This window comes from Protopterus annectens, chromosome 3.part1 (assembly GCF_019279795.1).
Source record: "Protopterus annectens isolate FY-2018-M chromosome 3.part1, PAN1.0, whole genome shotgun sequence".
NCBI classification, from domain to species: Eukaryota; Metazoa; Chordata; order Ceratodontiformes; family Protopteridae; genus Protopterus; species Protopterus annectens.
In genome coordinates this window covers 1,838,058,412-1,838,078,348 of record NC_056732.1, presented here as the reverse complement: position 1 = coordinate 1,838,078,348, position 19,937 = coordinate 1,838,058,412, and the positions used below count along the sequence as shown (strand labels likewise).

At 38.1% G+C, this 19,937-nt stretch overlaps 1 protein-coding gene across 1 annotated transcript in view; it reads right to left on the bottom strand.

Moving 5' to 3' along the window:
- The window catches only part of LOC122798735 (gastrula zinc finger protein XlCGF57.1-like), a 133,970-nt gene extending 130,888 nt beyond the window's left edge, over positions 1-3,082 (bottom strand). The window contains exon 1 of the mRNA XM_044067838.1: positions 2,927-3,082. Coding sequence (XP_043923773.1) covers positions 2,927-2,938 — 12 coding nt within the window. The 5' untranslated portion in view covers positions 2,939-3,082. The remainder of the gene's footprint in view (positions 1-2,926) is intronic.
- Between the last annotated feature and the right edge of the window lie 16,855 nt (positions 3,083-19,937).

Genomic DNA, 19,937 nt, shown 5'->3' with positions numbered 1-19,937 from the left:
AACTATTTCAGTAAGTAATGTATTTTAATTGTGTGTTTATTCATCCATGGAGTGACAACCAACAGGTATTTCCTGATTATTCTAGTACATTTCCCTAAAGAATAATGATGTCCTGAATCCGACTGAACAGGACATTGAGGGCCAGACATTTATAAGCTATCTCTGTCCGCAAGGGACATGGGTCCCAGGCCCGGTGTAATTTCCTATTCCCCATCTACTGGTCTAAGTTGAGCTTAAACTGGTCAACAGACGAACCTTCACATGGATGGGAAGCTAGTTCCATAGGATGGGCAGTCTCTGGGACACATATCTGTCTCTCCAGCAAGTCATAGACAAAATTCATGTCCCTAGACCTTGTATTTCTGGCATTCTTTGACTTAAAAATATGTAAGAGATTCATAAGTGTGGGGTTTGTGGATGCCTTGTAAACTAATCATAGATCACACCACAGCAATCAATAGGAGACTGAGTAGAGGGAAAGGACTTTAACGCACTTTGCATAAAGCAGGTTTGTTATGCCTTGTATTCTTTCTGTAAGGAATTTCTGAGGTCACTGTAGTTGCTGCATATGCCTGTTCAGGTACATACCAAAGGGAGTATTGTACTCTATGACTGGCATGATAAGGGTGGCGTACAGTGGAAAAATGACCTTACTTATAAGTTGCACAACATAAAAGCATTTTCTAACTACTGTGGCCATGTGGTGGTCGAAGGTAAGGCTACTGTCTACATGCATACCCAAATCCCTGACCACTAGGTCGACTCTTAGGGGCATATTATCAACATGGTAATTATCTAGGATAGCTGACTTCCCAAAGGGTACAATTATGCATTTCTTAGCATGAATTTCCAGCTTGCAATGATCTGCAAACTTAGTCATCCATAAACCTTTAGTATTTGTTTCCATTTCAGAGAGACAGATGTCAAAAAGGAGTGGACCCAGTACCGAGCCCTGGCGGATTCTGCTAGTGACTGGCCTCTAGGTGGAAGTGGTCTCAACTATTTTGACCTCCCGGGTCCTATCAGTGAGCCAGTTGGCTACTCAGCGGGTGATAAAAGGGTTTATACTTAAACTGGTGAGCTTGTCTATAATGCCTTGGCCAGGTCGAAGTTAGCTGTGTGCACAGTACTACCTTCATCCAATTCTTTGGTGAGCCTCTCACCAAAAAAAAAAAAAAATCCACCAGATTTGATAGGTATGACCTTTCTTTAACAAAGCCAAACTGTGATTGATCTAGTGTTTGCAGATTACCTACATCCTCATTTATCATGTCCATGATGAATCTTTCCATGGCCTTGCACATGAGGCTGGTAAGACTTATGGGCTTGTAGTTACCCAGATCAGTGATTGAACCTCCTCTGTGCTGGGGAATGACTGTAGCCATCATAGGACCTGCCATAACAATATGCCTTTCTTTTCCACAGATTTGTGTCTTTATTTCTCAGTACAGTTTGTGACCCCTTTATATGGCTCACCTTAAACAAGGAAGTATTTATCTTCATAAACAATGAAGTATTTATCTTCATTTAAATTTAATGATAGCTCTGTGATCAAGTGATGTTGTGTAGTATCTACAAGCTGTGTCATTTTTTGTTTTTTTCTCTGAATGACTCCTAATTTCAACTAACAACAGGCTGCATTATATGCTTAAACTATCTTCAAAGCAGGAGAGCTAAAACATCACAGTTACTGGAGTAGTCAAACCTGTAGTCCTTAAATAATTGCCAACATTTCTCCCCACACTTTTCCTGAGGTATCAGGCATGTCAGTTCAGTCTAACAGCTCTGTCTCAAACAGAAACTTGTCTCTTCAAAGCAAATGGTAAGCTGTGTAGTATTCATTTTATTTTATTTTCAGACATTCCATAAATTATGCAGAAAACAAATACTTCACTGGCCCAAATGAGCATACGTACAAGTCAGTTTGTGTATTGTTACAGTATAACAAACTCATCCCTATTATTCACATAAAAAAATATATCTAATAATTTACGTTCTGAAAAGTGCAGTTTCATTGTAGCTGTTAATGTCGAGACTTAGCTGATCCTGGGGGGAAAAAAATCTCAAGATATAAAATTGAGGGTGGTTACTAACAGTAAACTACAGAGAACAGCATGTAGGCTGAGACAGATTCCTTTCTGAAAGGATGCAAGACATGAAGAGGAAAGAATGAATGGGTGAGACCATTACACTCTGAGGCATGGAAAAATATAATCAAAGAAATTAAAATCCGCTGGCGGGTATCTGGGGACTAATCAATCTATAGGTGATATTTTAGTGATGCAAAATAAGTCTGGGATGAGGTTAATTTCACTGGAAGAAGGAGTTTCCCTTTAAATATAAATAAGCCAATGGTACAGACAAATGTGTATGGTACTGGACATAGGTGAAAAACAGGGTGCACAGTTAAGCTTCACAATTCAACCCCTGCTATTTCTGGAGTCTTTTGTTTAACAGAATCTGAACCACATCCACGTGGATCAGTGCTACACCCAGAGTAACAGATACAAGTGCATATAATAAATAAGACCCAGACAACAGAATTCTACTATATAAACATAATCATTTATTTTATTTTTGTATTAGCTTATGCCGCTGCTCTAAACTGAGCATATGTTTATCTGCAGCAAAACATTTTCCTGTTATACTTCCCCCACAGTCTCCATTCCTTAGATCCAGTTTCATGATCCTGTTTTTCCCCCAGCAATGCAAACCAATGTTCAAAATCAGAAAAAAATATACTGTCCTTTAGTGCCTATGCTTAGAAGTATAAAGGATATTTATTTTGTATAAAATGGTCCCATCTGCAGCTCCCTATAACTTAAGAATTCTTTAACTACAACTTGATGCTGCCCTGATCCTGCCCCCCTTACCCCCACAATACAAACAGCACCCATGCATAACAAAAGCCCTACTAATTTCTTACCTCCAGCTTCATGATGCTCTGTTTCAGCCTGCAACCTGACTGCCCTCACTGTTCAGGAACTTAAGCAACTGATATCTGTAAGAACTGTGAAACAAAAGATTTGCAAACCATCACAGAAATGTAAGTGCCTATGTAAACTAAAGAAAAGTTCACAACTTCCTGAATATGAAGTCAGCCAAAGTTCACTTCCTGTGTGTCATGAAATGGTCTCCTACCCCATCTGACAGGCTGATTAATATTCATGACTTGAAGTAGTGAGAAATTGGTAGGAGGAAAACTGAGTAAAATTTAAATAACATGGGCAGGTACATGTCACAATCATCTCTCCTCCCCCCGCTTCCCACACACTGCTAGAACATGCTAGCCTCCTAATCATTTGCACTGTATTCAGTGTGGAACAAATCATATTTCATATGTTTGCATTTGCCCATAGTGCCCCGTTCTATGTCTAATTTTAACACAGTTGGCATAAAATGCTTTGTTTACCTTTTAATTGTTTTTCTGACTGCAAGTAAGTTTAAGCTGAGACCACCAGGTTAAGTCAGTAGAGTCGAAGACCAACAGGCTGTAAGGTTTAAAATATATTAGAAGTCATGCTTGTGTTTCATGCTACCTAAAAAAGCAGAGGGGTACAGCTTTTCATGACATGCGATGTACAGCTGTATGACAAGCTCCCCTTATGCGTGAACTGGATTTTTGAGGAAGAAAAGGCAGCATGTAAACAAAGCACTACAGTTGGGTCAATCACGCAGCTTTTTAGTTGTGACTGATAAAGAATCTGGTTGAACAGCTAAGTTTTTTATGCTTGTTTAAAGGCACAGTCCTGCCCTTTCAATTTACATAAATGCTGGCATGCATAAAATAGAATTTATCTTTCTACCTTGAATGGGAAAAGTGTATTACTCTGTTATCTCTTGTTCTGGTCAGACAGCTAGCTCCAGAAATGCTGCCTCAAGCATTTATTTCTAAACAAGGTGATGTTTTTATAAGCACTTCTCATTCATTCAGCTTTAATATCACATTAATTACTCACTTTATTTTCTTATTTGGTGAGGAACAATTAAATTATTAACACTGCATTTGATATCTGTCTAGCTGTACAATTCAGTAAGAGAATTAATGAGAATTTGCAGCATACAAAAGTAACACACCAGATGGTAAAGAAATTCATATAATAAATTCTGCAGAAGAATGTCATTTATCTTGGTTAACTCACAGAGGAGGCAGGACATGTGTTTCTGTTCTTCACATTTAGACAACATACAAAGTAAAAGCAATTCACGTGTCTGTCCACACACACACACACACACACACACACACACACACACACACACACACACACACACACACACATATATCATTATTAATATGATTTGTGCTTTACACATTTTCATGTTTAAGAATGTTTCTGATAGAAAATTATAGACTGACACACATTTTATATATTTTTTAACAGAATAGTCATTATCCTATAGCTGACTACAGTGTGTCAGTGTTTGAGGTGCATTCCATTCGTTCCATTTTGCTGACTCCTAACTAACAGAATTACATGTTAAGTCTATTCTAGTAACAGACTGTGTCCTTCCTGAGTGCTGCTGCTATGTTTTATAACTGGTTTACATCTGCCTTTATTCCAATCAATTAAATGTTCATTTATATGAACATTTATGCTTTGATAGAGGAATTTATATAAGCAGTATTTATATGTCTCAGCTGAGGCCCTTTTAGCCAGGCATTTTATTTTCATGCAGTTTTATTATTTCCAGCCACCACTGACATTTATACAAATGGTTGCCCACACATATTATCCAGAATGATTTTGTAAGTCAGTATTTCAATTTTAATTGAGATTCCAGAACTATAATAATGAGGAATATGATTAGCTGGCTATTCTGAACTATCATTTTCTATTGTACTTACCCCTGCCTTTGGGAGATGCAATAAAAGGGAGGTAGAACTGTATGATAAAGTAGTCCAGTGAGAAGACATCACAACTGTCCCTATTTTAAAGAATGTTCCTATTTTCAGGCCTCATTCACCCATATACAGGATGCCCCTATTTTTTTCAAGGTATGCCCCTATTTTCAGACATGATTTATTTACCCTTTCACACAATTTTCTGAATCCTGGTCATCACATGTGATTTTTGACACTGTTGAGTACACAGAAAACCACACTACGTGTCTAACAGACTAGTGGCAAAATAATTTAAAGAATAAATAATTTAAAGAAAGTGAGCATGAGTCTTGGATCTTCCTTTTTCTAGATCAAAAATAAATGACCTTGGGTAGTAAAATTTTGCAGTTCATTAAAGTCTATAGATTCTACATTGTCTTTTTGATAATATGCTTATATTTTCCCCACTCTGGTTTTTAAGTATGTGTTTCTGAATAGTTACCTGCTATTTACTATTCAAATGTTATGTTAATTTGATGTCTAGGTTTTTTGCAAGATATTTCTACTTTACATGGGCTTTGTTCCTATTTCCAGTGTTTGCAGGTTGACATATATGCCTGTGAGAGGATACATAAGAGGCAGGGACAGCTGTATAGTAAGGTACTCCTGTGAGGGATACAAACGAGACATACAGCTGGATGATAAAGTACATCACTGATGAATATATAAAAGGCAAGCACAAGTCCCCCCCAACCGTGAGTGATACAATAAAAGGCAGGTACAGTTGTCTATCTCACAGAGGATACCGCTGCTAAGGCACAGACTTCCCATCCACATAAAACAAAGTTCATCCCTGTCCACATTAAGCTACAACTTAGATCTATGGACGGGAAACAGAAACTTTCCCCAGGATTGCTCCCTACACTACTAATGCACAGAAGTAGCTGCTCCTCAGTGCTTTATCCCATGCATGGCTCCCCTCAAATTATCTATAATATGATTCCAGTTGTTCTCACTGAGGGTAATATATAGTTATCTACCATAGGATGGGTAAGGCCAATATATAACCAAACCAAAGCAGCAGAGACAAAATACAAACTTGTGAAGCATAAACCATGTTAGCTTCCAGAAGGAGAAGCTGCAAGGTTCTTGAAAAAACTTTTATTATCCAGAGATAAATAGACTGGCAAGCGCTTTTGTTCACGTAACAATAATGAACTTCCTCATATAAAATTCAACACAAAAAACAGGTTTTAAATAAGGCCCAAAAGCAGTCATCTGATCTAAGGATGATGTCATTAAACGCGCCCATTTATATTTCTTAAAGTGTCAAAGTGCTCTTTAAAGTGCCATTCAAACTGTATAAACACAGTAATCCAAAAATGTAAAAATATTCATTCACTAAAACTTTATTTTGGTTTTGGTAGCACTTTAAGTTCATGTTCATCTTTGAACTTCTTGTGTTTCCCTTAAGTTCTTCACTAGTTTGCTTAAACGTGGACCAAAGGTAAGCAGAATGACACTTCTTATAAACATTAGGATTTTTTTCTCTTGATATGTAATTTCTTATAAGCATTAAGTATTTTTTCTCTTGATATGTAATTTATGTACATGGGTAATCCATCATAGGGGTTTGTTTTACATTTCTTATTATATCTGGTGTGGATAGGGACTGCATTATCAATACAACTATTTTAAATGGGAGTAGACGTCAGAGGCATAGGCAACAGTTTTAGCAACTGGATCCATCTGTGAAGGATTACAGCAGAATTCATTTTGGAGATCAAGTAAATGAAAGACTGATTTTGAGAAGTCTATAAACTCAGAGGTATTTGCAGGGAAAGTAGCACCAGCTTTAAAAGAAAATATTACCAACTTATGGTCTGATTTAACAAGGGAAGATGATGGGTAAGGAGATATGTAAGAAGTGTCCATATTTGTTAGGATAAGATCAAAAATACATGGTTCCCAGTGGGATGGTTATCTATTTGTACAAGAGAGTTAGCATTTTTAATGTCAAGGAAGTGTTTGGCCAGACATTTTACTGGCAGACAGTTTCCCAGTAGAAACTTTTGGGGTTTAATGGGGACATCAGCTAAGGTGTTAAGATAGCTACCATCTTCTAAAGAGGACACAGAAAATGTTCTATAGCTAGCTATGAAGTGGTAATTAAACTTGTCTAGAGTGATTTGGACATTTAGAAGTTCAAATATAATGTCTCATGAAATCTGTTGTGAGGTGATAATATCCTTAAAAAATACTTAATAGTTTCCTACAGTTGTCTGTAGTTCTGAATACATGATAGGCAGAACAGAAGGAGTGCTTTCATTGTTTTTCAAACCATGTCTTCATAACTACTACTAGTAGTAATCCCCAGTTGTTAACCAGGTAGGCCCACTGGACTTCATAACTACTACTAATAGTAATCCCCAGTTGTTAACCAGGTAGGCCCACTGGACTTAATAACTACTACTAATAGTAATTCCCAGTTGTTAACCAGGTAGGCCCACTGGACTTCATAACTACTACTAATAGTAATTCCCAGTTGTTAACCAGGTAGGCCCACTGGACTTCATAACTACTACTAATAGTAATCCCCAGTTGTTAACCAGGTAGGCCCACTGGACTTCATAACTACTACTAATAGTAATTCCCAGTTGTTAACCAGGTAGGCCCACTGGACTTCATAACTACTACTAATAGTAATTCCCAGTTGTTAACCAGGTAGGCCCACTGGACTTCATAACTACTACTAATAGTAATCCCCAGTTGTTAACCAGGTAGGCCCACTGGACTTCATAACTACTACTAATAGTAATCCCCAGTTGTTAACCAGGTAGGCCCACTGGACTTCATAACTACTACTAATAGTAATCCCCAGTTGTTAACCAGGTAGGCCCACTGGACTTCATAACTACTACTAATAGTAATCCCCAGTTGTTAACCAGGTAGGCACACTGGACTTCATAACTACTACTAATAGTAATCCCCAGTTGTTAATCAGGTAGGCCCACTGGACATACAGTTGCTTTTCATGTGTGACCTGGGAGTAATATCTGGTTAAGTGAGTTACTAGAGGTCACAGAGTAAATACATGAGGGCTGTTGAATCAAACCCTGTACTACTATAGGTCAGAGCCTTCACCATCTACGCCAAATGCCAGACACACGCACATTAATGTGTTCAAGTTGCAGGAGAGCACTGGCATGGAGTAGAGTCACTTTATTTATTTATTTATTTGACATTTGTTAACCAGGTTAGTCCGAATGAGCAACAAGCCCTTTTTCAGTGGAGACCTGTGGAGAAAATCTCCAAAAATAATACAAATAATAGAAGAATACAGGCAGTAATTTACATGAACAAACTTAATTACTATGAGCAAGTTAAATCAAAAACTTAGCATACATAGTACAAAGTATGCTAGTGACAGATGCAGCAAGCAAAAGACAACGTATTAAAACTGTACAATATATGCAAAGGCTGTACAAGATGTACATACATATAAAGGGCAGTAGAGGTCAACGGGGTAGAAGAAAGCAGTAGGAACAGTCAGTTCTTTAAGACCCCTGATGTAAACAGGAGAATCAACACCTTGTGTAAAAGGCCAGTGAACAGTCAACAGTTAGAAGCTCAGGGAGCAAAGGAACTGTTAGCAAAGTTTAAAGAAGCAGCAGAGAAGCTGAGAGACTAGGATGCAAAGTTTTAAAATAGGGAAGGTATATTAATTCAAGTAATAGAGGGAGCAACTTTATAGGACGTGACAGTTATGCTAAGTAGGGTCATTGCCTGGGCAGGACCAAGATTTGTAGAGGCTTTCTTTCAAAGTTATTTTGAAGGAATTAGGGTTAGTGATAGATCTAAGACTTAAAGGGAGCTTATTTCAGGCATTTGCTACAGAATAACTGCAGAGGAGTTTGCCAACATTTTTGTTGGGCTTATAGACATGCAGTAGATGCTGTTGAGAGTTATTACGGTTAGGGGTGTAAGGTTGGATTAGAGTAGAGAGAGTGGGGCAGAAGGAGGGTTCATGTAAGACAGTGTGCACCATGAGAAGCTGGGGTAGTAGAATTTGGTTATGGTATTCCAGTCACTGTAGTCATTTTAGAGCAAAGCATTGGTGGGTACGATAAGGTATAATGAGGGCAAATTTAGCAATTCTATATAGGTAAGTTCTAGTTTAGACAGAAGATTGGATTAGATATATGTGCTGCATACAGTAGTGTAGGAAGTAGAAAAGCTTGTACCAGAGAGAGTCTTGAAGCATTTCAGAGAATTTTTTTTTGTCTGTATAACACACCCAGCTTTTGATGTGCCTTTTTAATGCAATGTTGTCGATGATAACACCTAGAAGTTTAGTGTGAGGTTTGGTAGAGATGAGTGTGTTGTTCATGGAGAAGACAGTAAAGGGAGCTTTGTGATTGTGGAGAGTTGTAGATAAGAATAAGACAAGTTTGTTTTTCTTTCGGTTAAGTATCAGTTGGTTGGGAAGTGAGCCATCCTTCTACTAGGTGAAGGGACTGCTGGGTGAAGGTGTGAAGATGAGTGATGTTTTCTGCATGGGAGATGATAGTAGATTCATAGGCATACTGAATGGTGGTAGACAGTAGGCAAGAAGAGTGGAGGTTATTGATAAAGATATTAAAATGTAGGGGTCCCAGGATGGAACCTTGGGGTACCCCTGTTTGAACAGGTAGGAAGGGAGAGATACTGGATTGCCATTTCACTGCCTGGTATCTATTGGAGAGGTAACTGTAAAACCAAGTGGCATAGAGTTACAGAGGTTAAGTGAAGCTAGTTTGGATAGAGGTAGTCTATGGGAAACAGTATCAAAGGCTTTAGAGAGGTCAAGAATCAAGCCGTAGACTAACTTATTCTTGTCACGAGAATTTGCAATGGTATTTATGAAGGATGTCAGAGCCATAGCAATTCTGTGTTTTGGGTGAAAACCATGCTGTGTGGATGTGAGCTTTTCTTGCAGATGGTGTTCAAGGAACTGTTTGTGAATGCATTTTTCTAGAATTTTTCACAGGGGAGATAAGATGGCAAGTGGTCTGAAATTAGAGAAGTCAGTAGAGTTACCTCCTTTATGTAGGAGAATGACATAGAATTGTTTTCCAAATGTTAGGCATAGCATTTTATTTAATGGATCCGTTTACTAAGAAGGAGATGCGGAAAGCAAAAGAATTGGCAGCAAATTTTAAGAACTGTGGGGGTAGATTGTCAAATTATGGAGAGCATGTTTTAAGTGTACTAAAAAGGGATTTAATATAGGCTGTGGGGATGGGTTTAAGAGAAAAGGTGGAAGATGGAGTAGGAGATGTGGATTGGGTGATACTATAATCTTTGGTAAGGTTGCGGATAGTATCGATGAAAAAGGTATTGAGGAAAGAAGCAGTATGAGACGTAAAGCTATCAGGGCAGGGGTTGGGTGGGGGTGGGCTACCAAGATGTAGCAGCTTGTTAACTGAGTGCCAGAGTTTCTGAGGGTTGGTTTGGGGGTTGTTCAGTGGTTTATGAAAGAAGTTTTGTTTATCGAGGGCTACCTTTTTTGGTTAGGTTGTGGAGCTCTCTATTGGTTTGGAGATCAGTAAGGGATTTAGATCTCTTCCATTTTTTCCATAAACTCTCTCTCTTAGTCATGAGAGCTTGAGTGGCATGGGTCAGCCAGGGAGGTTTAATGTGTTTACATTTAGAATGTTCTAGATTGGAATTTCAAGCATGTTAAGAAAATGGTGCTAAAGCACTAGAGTCATTATGGATTTTTCAAGTTAAATTATTTTAGATGCAAACTAGGAGAGAAAGAAATTTTGTGTTCTGTGAAATTATTTAAGATTTCATGCTGCAATTGTTTATGCAAGTGTAAATAAAAATCACAGTTCTGATTTCTTTGTCACATGGAAAAAATAGATGCAGTACAAAACATTGTAGAGAACATACAGGAGATTACTAAATGCGAGAGTGTAAAAAGTAAATGTCATGGTAAATTTTTCCAGAAATGTAACAGTCTGAGATGTCATTTAAATGATGAAAGAAAAGAGTATTGCATAATATAATTTTCAGTTTAAAAGTGTGAATTATGAATGGAAAAAACATATTCCAAAAGGAACAACTAAACAGCCGAGATTTGTACTTTGATTATATATTTAAGTTAGGCTTTGTAGTATGCCATGTTAGATTCACTTTTGAGTAATTTCAGTAAGCTGCTAAAACTTATTCTTTATAAAATCTATTTCTACTACATAGGTTCATCGGTAATTAATTATTTATAAAGTATATTTTCATAACATGGGTTCATAGGTAATTCATTCTCTATAAAGTCTATTTCCACAATGCAGGTTCGTAGGTAATTAATAGGCTAATGATCCTGAATGGCTCTTTTAAGCCTGGCCATGCTTGCCAAATGTATTTCACTGATTTTCATTCAACTTGTTTTATTGTCGGTATACCTTAGGTATGGGTGACCGAACTTTTACAAGCTTCCTGTTTATCATATGGACATACATAGCAGAGCAGTGGTAAATTTATGACTCCCTATCTACTGATCCAAGTTTCTTTTGAATAAGTGCAGGGAGGAACTCTGCTTCACGTGGGGTGGATGCCTGTTCCAGGGAAGGGGTAGTCTCTAAAACACATACTTATTCTTCCAACATGTCTTTTTTATGTTGCAAATTAGGCTTAGGTCCCTAGATAAGGTGTTTCTAATGCCTTTTGTCTTGCAGATGTGCAACAGGTCTATAAGAGCTGAATCAGAGGATGCTTTAAAGGACAAGCATAAATTGCATCCCAGCAATCTTTAGGAGACAGAGTACAAGGATGAGGCAGTCTGCATAGGATGCTTTGTCTACACCATGTATTCCTTTTGTGAGGAACCTCTGTGGATGCTCCAGTTGTTGTATATGCCTGGTCAGTTACATAACGAATGGGGCATGTACTCAATGATTATTCTAATGAGTATAATGGACCAGTGACATCTCTGGACCTTGATGTCAAGCCCCTGTTTATAAGTTGCACAACACAAAATGATTTCTTAACTACAACAGACACATGATGGTCAAAGGCCAAGTCTCTGTCTAGATGCCTTTCCAAATCCCTGACACAAGATCAGTACTTAAGGGTGTATTATCAATGCAGTGATGTCTGCATTAGTATTGACTGCTGTTTCAAGAATGTTATTTGAGATGGACAGCAGTCAGATCTTTACACAGCAAACAGACCCTGTGTAAAAAGGCACTACGGGGCCATCAAAAACTTTTAGCGGAATGCAAAAGCCTTGGTAAAAGTGATGCAGATCATCCCTGATAAAACAGGAAGCATTTTCAGCCACCTCATCCCAAGTTGACACATACTGGATCCCCCTAGAATGACACCAACTGCACAGTGATTTACTAAAGCCAATTATTTTGTTTTTGAATCTTGGAATCATTCTGACTGATGACAAAGCACCACTTAAGAGCAATGTCTTTCCTGCCTCGGACATATGCATAGCAAACTCAGTCATATCCTACTGCATATCCCCCTGGGTAGCGCAACTAAGTTCATTCACAGCCTCACATGGGCTACTATTAGGTCATAATCATATTTGTCAAGATGGAGGGTTCTGAAAGCTCTTCTTACATCACAGATCCTAGTTCCAGAAAGGCAGCTAACTGTCATCAATCTTATTCATCCTGGTGAAGGTGGTGTCCATTTGCCTGACAATAGACTCACCTATTAGTAAATAACTATTGAATGTTGATTCAGTCTCTGTGTGCAAGACTTGGAATCTGCAGCCTTATAACAGTTTGAGGTATGTGTACTAGCTTGGAGTGTGCAGGTTGAAGATGGGCATGTTGCTGTGTGAACTAATGACTGAGATTTCTCAGTCCTTTGCCTAATTAGTATTTTCTTAACAACCTCAGCATAAGGTGATTAAGTGGAGTTTCTTTCTTTTACTACAGAATTAGCTGGAGTCCAGGTCATATAGAGATGATAGTCACCATGCTTTTCGCTTACCTCTGTGCCTACTAATGGGTCACCAGCACTCCTCAGGCCTGCCTGTCTTCAGGGTAATGAAGGTTACACTGTGGAAGAAGACCCTGAGTGACATTGGTGGCTGCCATGGCTAGCTCTCTGGACATGGAGAAGGTTTCACACTTAAAAGTAGTGCAGAGGGGCCCTTTTATGTCACCCAGTGGAAAATGCAGTGACTGGTGAGAGCCAAGGTTATCTGGTGGCTGGATGTCTGCAACTGGCACCCTGAATTGTCTCATTGTATGGCTGAATCACATGGTTGGCCTCATCCATTGGGCCACCAAAGACAGCACCTGCTCATGACATTAGCCACTGAGGTGGCTGATCAGAGTGGGTTCCCTTTAGGGCTAGTCTATCAGATCCTTGTAAGCTCTCTGTCTCTCATACCTTTGGGTTACCCATCCTTTTGTGTCCTCCTTGTCCACTGTTTGTACTCCACTATTCTCTCACCAACAATCCTCTCTTGATCAGTCCACATCTATCTCTTATTGTCCGTTTATGTGCCACCACCTTCCTGATTATTCACTGTGTTATATGTTTGTGAGCTCCTATAATTTTCCCTATACCCTCCTTCTTCCCTATATGTATCTTACTACAACCACTCTGTCTTTTTATTTTACAAAAAGAAGACATAGGCACATGTCCCTTCCAGAAACAAATACCCTTCTTCTTTCCCTCAATCATCCTTTCAGGTTGTCCTTTTTTGTGTTTCCCAGCATGCTGTTCTTCATTTTTGCATGGACTGTCTCCTCCCTTCCTCCACATTTATGTGATGATCTGCCTTTAGACTGTCTTGTGGTGCCCTTGCATGGGCTGCACTCAGTGCCCATGCTGCAGCTATGAAAAGCTTTGATGCATGTGCGAACATTCACAGTGCTGACCACAACACCTTGTCATCAGTTTTACTTTGGTCATGTCACCATCATAGTATGGTCTGTCCAGCAATGTGCTTACCACCATTATCATGACTGGGAGTCAATACCATGCAGTCCTGCCCATAAGATGATGGCACTATCACAACAATCATCATGCCTAATCAGCATCATTCCACACTATAAAATACATATTTGCCACTATGTGGCATAGTTATGAATCTTTGCAATTACCCACCATACATTGAATTGTCCAATATTGCCTAAAAGCTCTAGAAATATTGCATAAGGCTAAAGAAATGGCACAACTCTGAATGCTAACTGAGGTTTCTGCCTTATGTATATTGATATAGTTGGGTATTCTGCAGAGAGCAGTCATTCATAATTTCTCCATGCACTAAGTCAGTTTGTCCAGGACTTGCTGTAGACTGATCTTAGGGATATTTCACATTCCACTGAAAACAGGAAGAATCTTGTGAAGATTAATTTCATCAAATGATGTTCTTTTAGTAGGGCATATACATTATGAATCTGTGCTTGTTGAGTAAATATCCACTGATCATATAATTTCATGAATGCCAGCAAGATTTAAAACAGAAGTTGTTTTGTTATGGTACAAAAAGAAATAGAGTTCATTTGCCATCATCAAACACTGACGTCAAAGCACCTGTAGGAAAAATAGTTCCTAAACAAAGACTCTCAGCAGAAGGCAACTCCCAAAACACTACCTCAGGTACCTTGTTGTTATTTATTTTAAACATCTTTATCATCTAGGATCAGATCCAAGAAAAATTTTAACCTACCTAGCATGGATGTAGAAGGATTTCCTCAAGCACTGCCAATTTAGCAGTTCTTTCATAATTTTCTGTTCAGCTTAAGGTGCTTCAGGTAGCACTGTGCAATGCTGTATTTGACATGTACAGGTACTTTCATTTCAGATTCTCTCATGGGAACCTTAGTTAACATCACCTTCCATTTAACGCAATATAACTCTCAGAGCTAAGCATTGGTACATTGTTGCATGTCTAAAGCTGATCTCATAGCCAGTCTAGACCAAATTATTTACTGCCTACCAGGTTTTGGCTCTTAAACCAATTGTTTTTTTCTTTTATCTGCATTTATTATTTTACCCCAAATCAATACCTTAACTAGGAGATGAAACACTACTATATTTTCTTATTTGCCTAACAAACTGACCAGGGGTTACTACCTTTTGCTGCGGCTAAAACTGGACAGAGGCTACACACCCTGGCACCACCCCTAACTCTGCTTATCATCTCCTTTCCCACCCTCTCCACCCACATATATGCTCATTTTGTGATGGAATTTGTCATGTCAGGGGAAGTGGGATGGCTTATTTTTCCCCAGATTGCATCGAATTACCACTTCTTTTTTAAAATTAAAAATAGTTAAGAGTCTTAATTTTAACAAACACCAGTGTTCTGTTTGTTTTGTTAAATAGAGTATCGGAGTTTGAACAGTGTTTTCTGGACTACTTGACAACAATTATGATTTCTGCTTAGTCCATAAAAAAATCCAGATAGGTAGCAAGGCTAAACTGACCCCATAGCTACGCTAGACTAGAATGGAGACTGCTTACGGTTAACTTGGTGATCAGACTGGAATTCATCTACATCTGCTACTTTTCTTGAACAAGGAAATGAAACACTACTGTATTTTTTTACTCTTCCCTGACAAACCTTCCACCCTTGGTCAAGACAGAAGGTCTACAAATTTGTCTATCCTCACTGCACTTGGTATACTCAGGTAATGTAAGAATTATCTGATACTCACAGAACATCATCTTTTCCTTAAGTTGTTGCTGTTTATTTATGTGAGATGCAAGTACATAGCCAAATAAGAGGCCACACTCTCATAATAAAACCCATCTCTATAAGCATCATTCACCTACACCACAATCTGCAAATACACAAATGAAATTATCATACTGTGAGGCACTAAAAGTCCTTGTCCAAGCTGATATGAACTAGTAGGTGCAAAGCCCAGTGTTAACTAAGCACTGTAACATTAACTAGTAACAACCTAGCTATAGACCAGTGTGTTTAGAACTTTAAGAAGCTTTCTAGGGGCTTGTACAAGTGTATAAATACTGAGCACGTGCAAATCTAACGCCATTTTGTAGTAAACTGTTGAGATGTAGGCATATACATCTGTGTAGCATGTCAGTTGATCAGTTAGTTTATATTTTGTAAAGCTGCTATCTATCTATCCTGATGTGTTTCTATGGAATAAAGCATGTAAACAAACTACGCCACCTGTTCGTCATCTATACTAGAGAGGGGCGAGCGACATGGTGTCCGAAGTGACCTGCTGTCTTTGCAGGAGAAAGGAAAAACTGTCATATAGTTGTACTGGCTGAGGAAGTCAGTTTTTCACTCTGATGATATGTATGTAGTATAGGTTTTGACCAAAAAAACTTTCAAATCCAAGAGGATCCAATCTTTGCTGAAGCAAATAATTTTACAAAGTTTAAAGATAAATATGTCATTTAGAGCCTTTCATGTTCCTGGTAAAACCAACATATTACTTAAGACCAAAGGATGATGTAGTGATAAACCAGAAGTTAGAAAATAAAAGCTGAATAACAGAAAAATTCCAACTCCAAGAACATCAATACTTTATTACAGCAAAGCTTTCGGATATAAATCCTTCTTCAGTGCAATATAAAATCTGTTACATTCTTTCAGTTTTTCTAAAACAAGAGTAAAATCATGTGAGCATGGCCAGCTAATCACATCATTTCTACAATAATTCAATTAGCATTTTAACTTAGAGCTAAAGCAGTTCCTTAAAAAGTTTCCTTAAAAAGTACTCAGATGTATTTTCAACTCAATTTATAAATACATGCTAGAACTATATACTTAAATAATTCTTGCTAATAAAATATTTATTGCAAACATTTTTTACATATTCAAATTATTTGCACATATACAAAAAAGAATGCATATATATGCATATACACACATTTAAAATACCTAGTGCAGTTGCATTTGTCTAGTTGCTAAAACTGGCTTAATACTAACCATATTATTCACCCCTGGTAATACATCAGCTTGCAGTCTTAAGATCCATGCATATTCTTTATTCTCCAGAAGGTTATTAACATCACCCCCTCTTACTGTCTTATACACTGTTTCCATCAACCTAAATTTAAAGGTGTGCTCAGTTCCTTTCTCCGAAACATGCTTACTTAACGCATTCTGCCGTATTTGTCGACGCACCTCTGACTTATGTTCTATTATTCTTTCCTAATGTTGTTGTTGTGTCTTTCAGCTTTTCCCGGTTAGGGGTCGCCACAGCAGAACTCCGGTCCACTAATGATTGGTAGTTGATTTTTTACATGCCGAGTTACCAGCCCTGACGCACAACCTTCAATGAAGGTACACCCATTCACGCATGTCCCAACGCAGAAGATGCTCTAGCTGAGTATCGAACCGGACAGCGTCTTACTGTGAGGCGACAACGCTACCGCAGCACCACCACCTTCCTAATATGCTTGCTTAATGCATTTGGCTGTATTTGTCGAAGTACCTCTGACGTATGCTCTATTATTCTTTCCTTTAGTTTCCTTTTACTTTTCCCAACATAAAATGAGGGGCATTTTAGGCAGGCAGCAAGATATATTACATATATAGTATTACATGTTGCCGTACATTTGAAAAGATATTTTTTATTTGAAACTGGATGGATGTACATATTGTTGTTCTTCATAAAAATATCAGTACAACAACTGCAGTTCCAACATGGGTGTGTGCCTGTTGTATATATTTTCTGAGCTCTTCTGATGCCTAAAATCTTTATAGCACAATAGCATTTTTAAGTTCTTTAAATTCCTATATGTGAAATCTGGCTTATTATGAAGTATCTGAAGTAGTTCTGGCATAGCCATCAAGATACTCCAGTTATTCTCAATAATTCTCATTACTTCCCTAGTCTTAGTATTATAGGTAGTGAGATATCTAACCTTGTTTTCTTCTTCTTTACTCACTATACTACAGGTATAGTCACTATTAGAAATAGGTTTTATTAGTCCTGTTCTACTATTAAAAACTTCATTTACTAGCTCATCCACCATAGATTTTGCATATCTTATCTCTATAAATTCATTTGCCAGTTCAGTCGTCTGCAGCTTACATTGCAAACCCTGCGACAATTCAGACTTTGGATGACTGACAAGGAGTAGCAGTTTGGCTAATCTCTCAGTCCTGCCAGCTACCACTGAAAGGGCTTACAAATCCTCCATTGCATCCTTTACTCATTTTTACAAAATATACCTCTGAGTTGCAGTTTTTGGTCTCCCTTCATCATCTTCTTTTTGGTCTCCATGTGTTTATGCAACAAAGCAGTGAAGATGCTCTGCATTTACATATTGGATTTTAGTTCTTGGGCAAAAATACTAGGTTTATCACACTTTACAAAAGATTGGGTGGTATCGGGATTGGTGTTAGACTGGGGGAAGACTTTGAAAACTGTGGTAGACTGTCATCCTCCCATTGACAGAAGCTTGTTATTGGTCATTATCGATGGATTCTATAAACTGAGGCCCAGCTATGTATGTGACATTAGTTACCTGGATGCATTGGGGTGTTTCAAGCAGGTAAACTTCCGCTTCATTTAACCTGGGGAGATGTTTACCTTTTTAACAATGCTGTCTGGCTTCATCGATCTACAATGGAGCAACAGTCCAACTTTTGTACATTTTTTTTGTGTTGAACATGAATTCTTCTATTTCTCACTTAGTTAGTTTTTTAAGCACTTCAAAATAAAAATATTACTCCCAGGATGTTTTGTACCATAGTAAATAAAACACTACAGGTTCAAGCTTTGCCTAGAATGGATATTTCACCTCACTCTTTCTGCACTAGTAGAGCTCCTGACTTGCCTGGGAGGTATGTTGAGGTCATAAAGAGGGTCCCCCCAAAGCACAAGGAATCTGGGCAAAGCCTAAAATAATGGGTAGACAAAGGCCCAAAAATAGGGATAATTTTTAAATGTTGCTCTTATAAACTTAGAAAGTTGCTAAAATTGCAAGTGTTGTGTTATTGCACATTTCCTGAAGGATATGAAGTTTGAAACTCAAATGTATGTCATTATTTAGTGACTTGATTCCTCAGTGATTTGCCAGAAAAACCCAAATTTTATGAGGAATAGATAAGAAATAAGAGGCCAAAATCTGGACACTCTGAGAATATCTGGACAGTTGAAAGGTATAATCTAATGTTATTTTCAGCTGGTAATGTTTATTTCTTTTACAGGTGTGTGGTATGGTTTTATCTGATCACTCCTACATTTTAATAGCAGCCAAAGGAGCGTCAGTCTGGCCCAATAGTTCCAATCAAGGCTTAGATCCATTTTCAGTCAAAGTGGTTTAGAGGGTCGACCCAGGTTTGCGGTGATTATAGTTTTTACCTAAATTTCGAGAACTAATTTGTCAGATTGGAACTCTGTATTTAATATCGTTTTATTTGAGGAAGATGATATTAGACTTTTGCCAAAATGTCATATTTTGGCTGAAATTTTTAAGATGTTGTTTTTGGTTCAGTTTATTTGTCATGGGTCTATCTGCTGGTCTGCCATCATTTAGAGTCTTTGTTGTACCAATATGACATTGACTCCAGTGGCAGGGATGGTAAAAAAAATTGGTGAACCATAGAATTAATCATGCAGCTTCAGCATTGGGATTCCATGTAACTTGACCAATGGGACTTGCAGGACAAAGATCCACTTTGATTCCGTTCAAATGACATCTATTTATGTTATTCTGGTTATGATCTACTGAATGATAAGTTTTGCTTTCCTTATTCAGACATTATTACAGTTTTAGTGTTTAATAAATTAAAAAGAGAGAAAACGGGAGAAGCAGTGTTTTAACCTTGATTTGAATTTTACAGGTGTGTCCAGGAGAGGTGGGGGAACGGATAATTCACCTGGTGGCTGATATAGGGCAGAATTTCCCTCCTTTTACTTTCCTGCTGCTTTTGTTTGCCTTGATGGCCAGTTCATTGGCGTTTGTAAGTGCAAGTGGGTGCAAAAGCTTTACTCGTGAGGGGTACAAGTGCCAAGATGTTTTTGGCATCGACAAGGTTTCCAGGGGTTTGTTCTTCATGCCACCTATAGCAGGTATTTCCTGAGGACAGCACTAGAGGTTGCTTGAATATACTGTTATTGCATGGTCATTATTTTCATGGGACACAAATATAGCTGTATTCAGC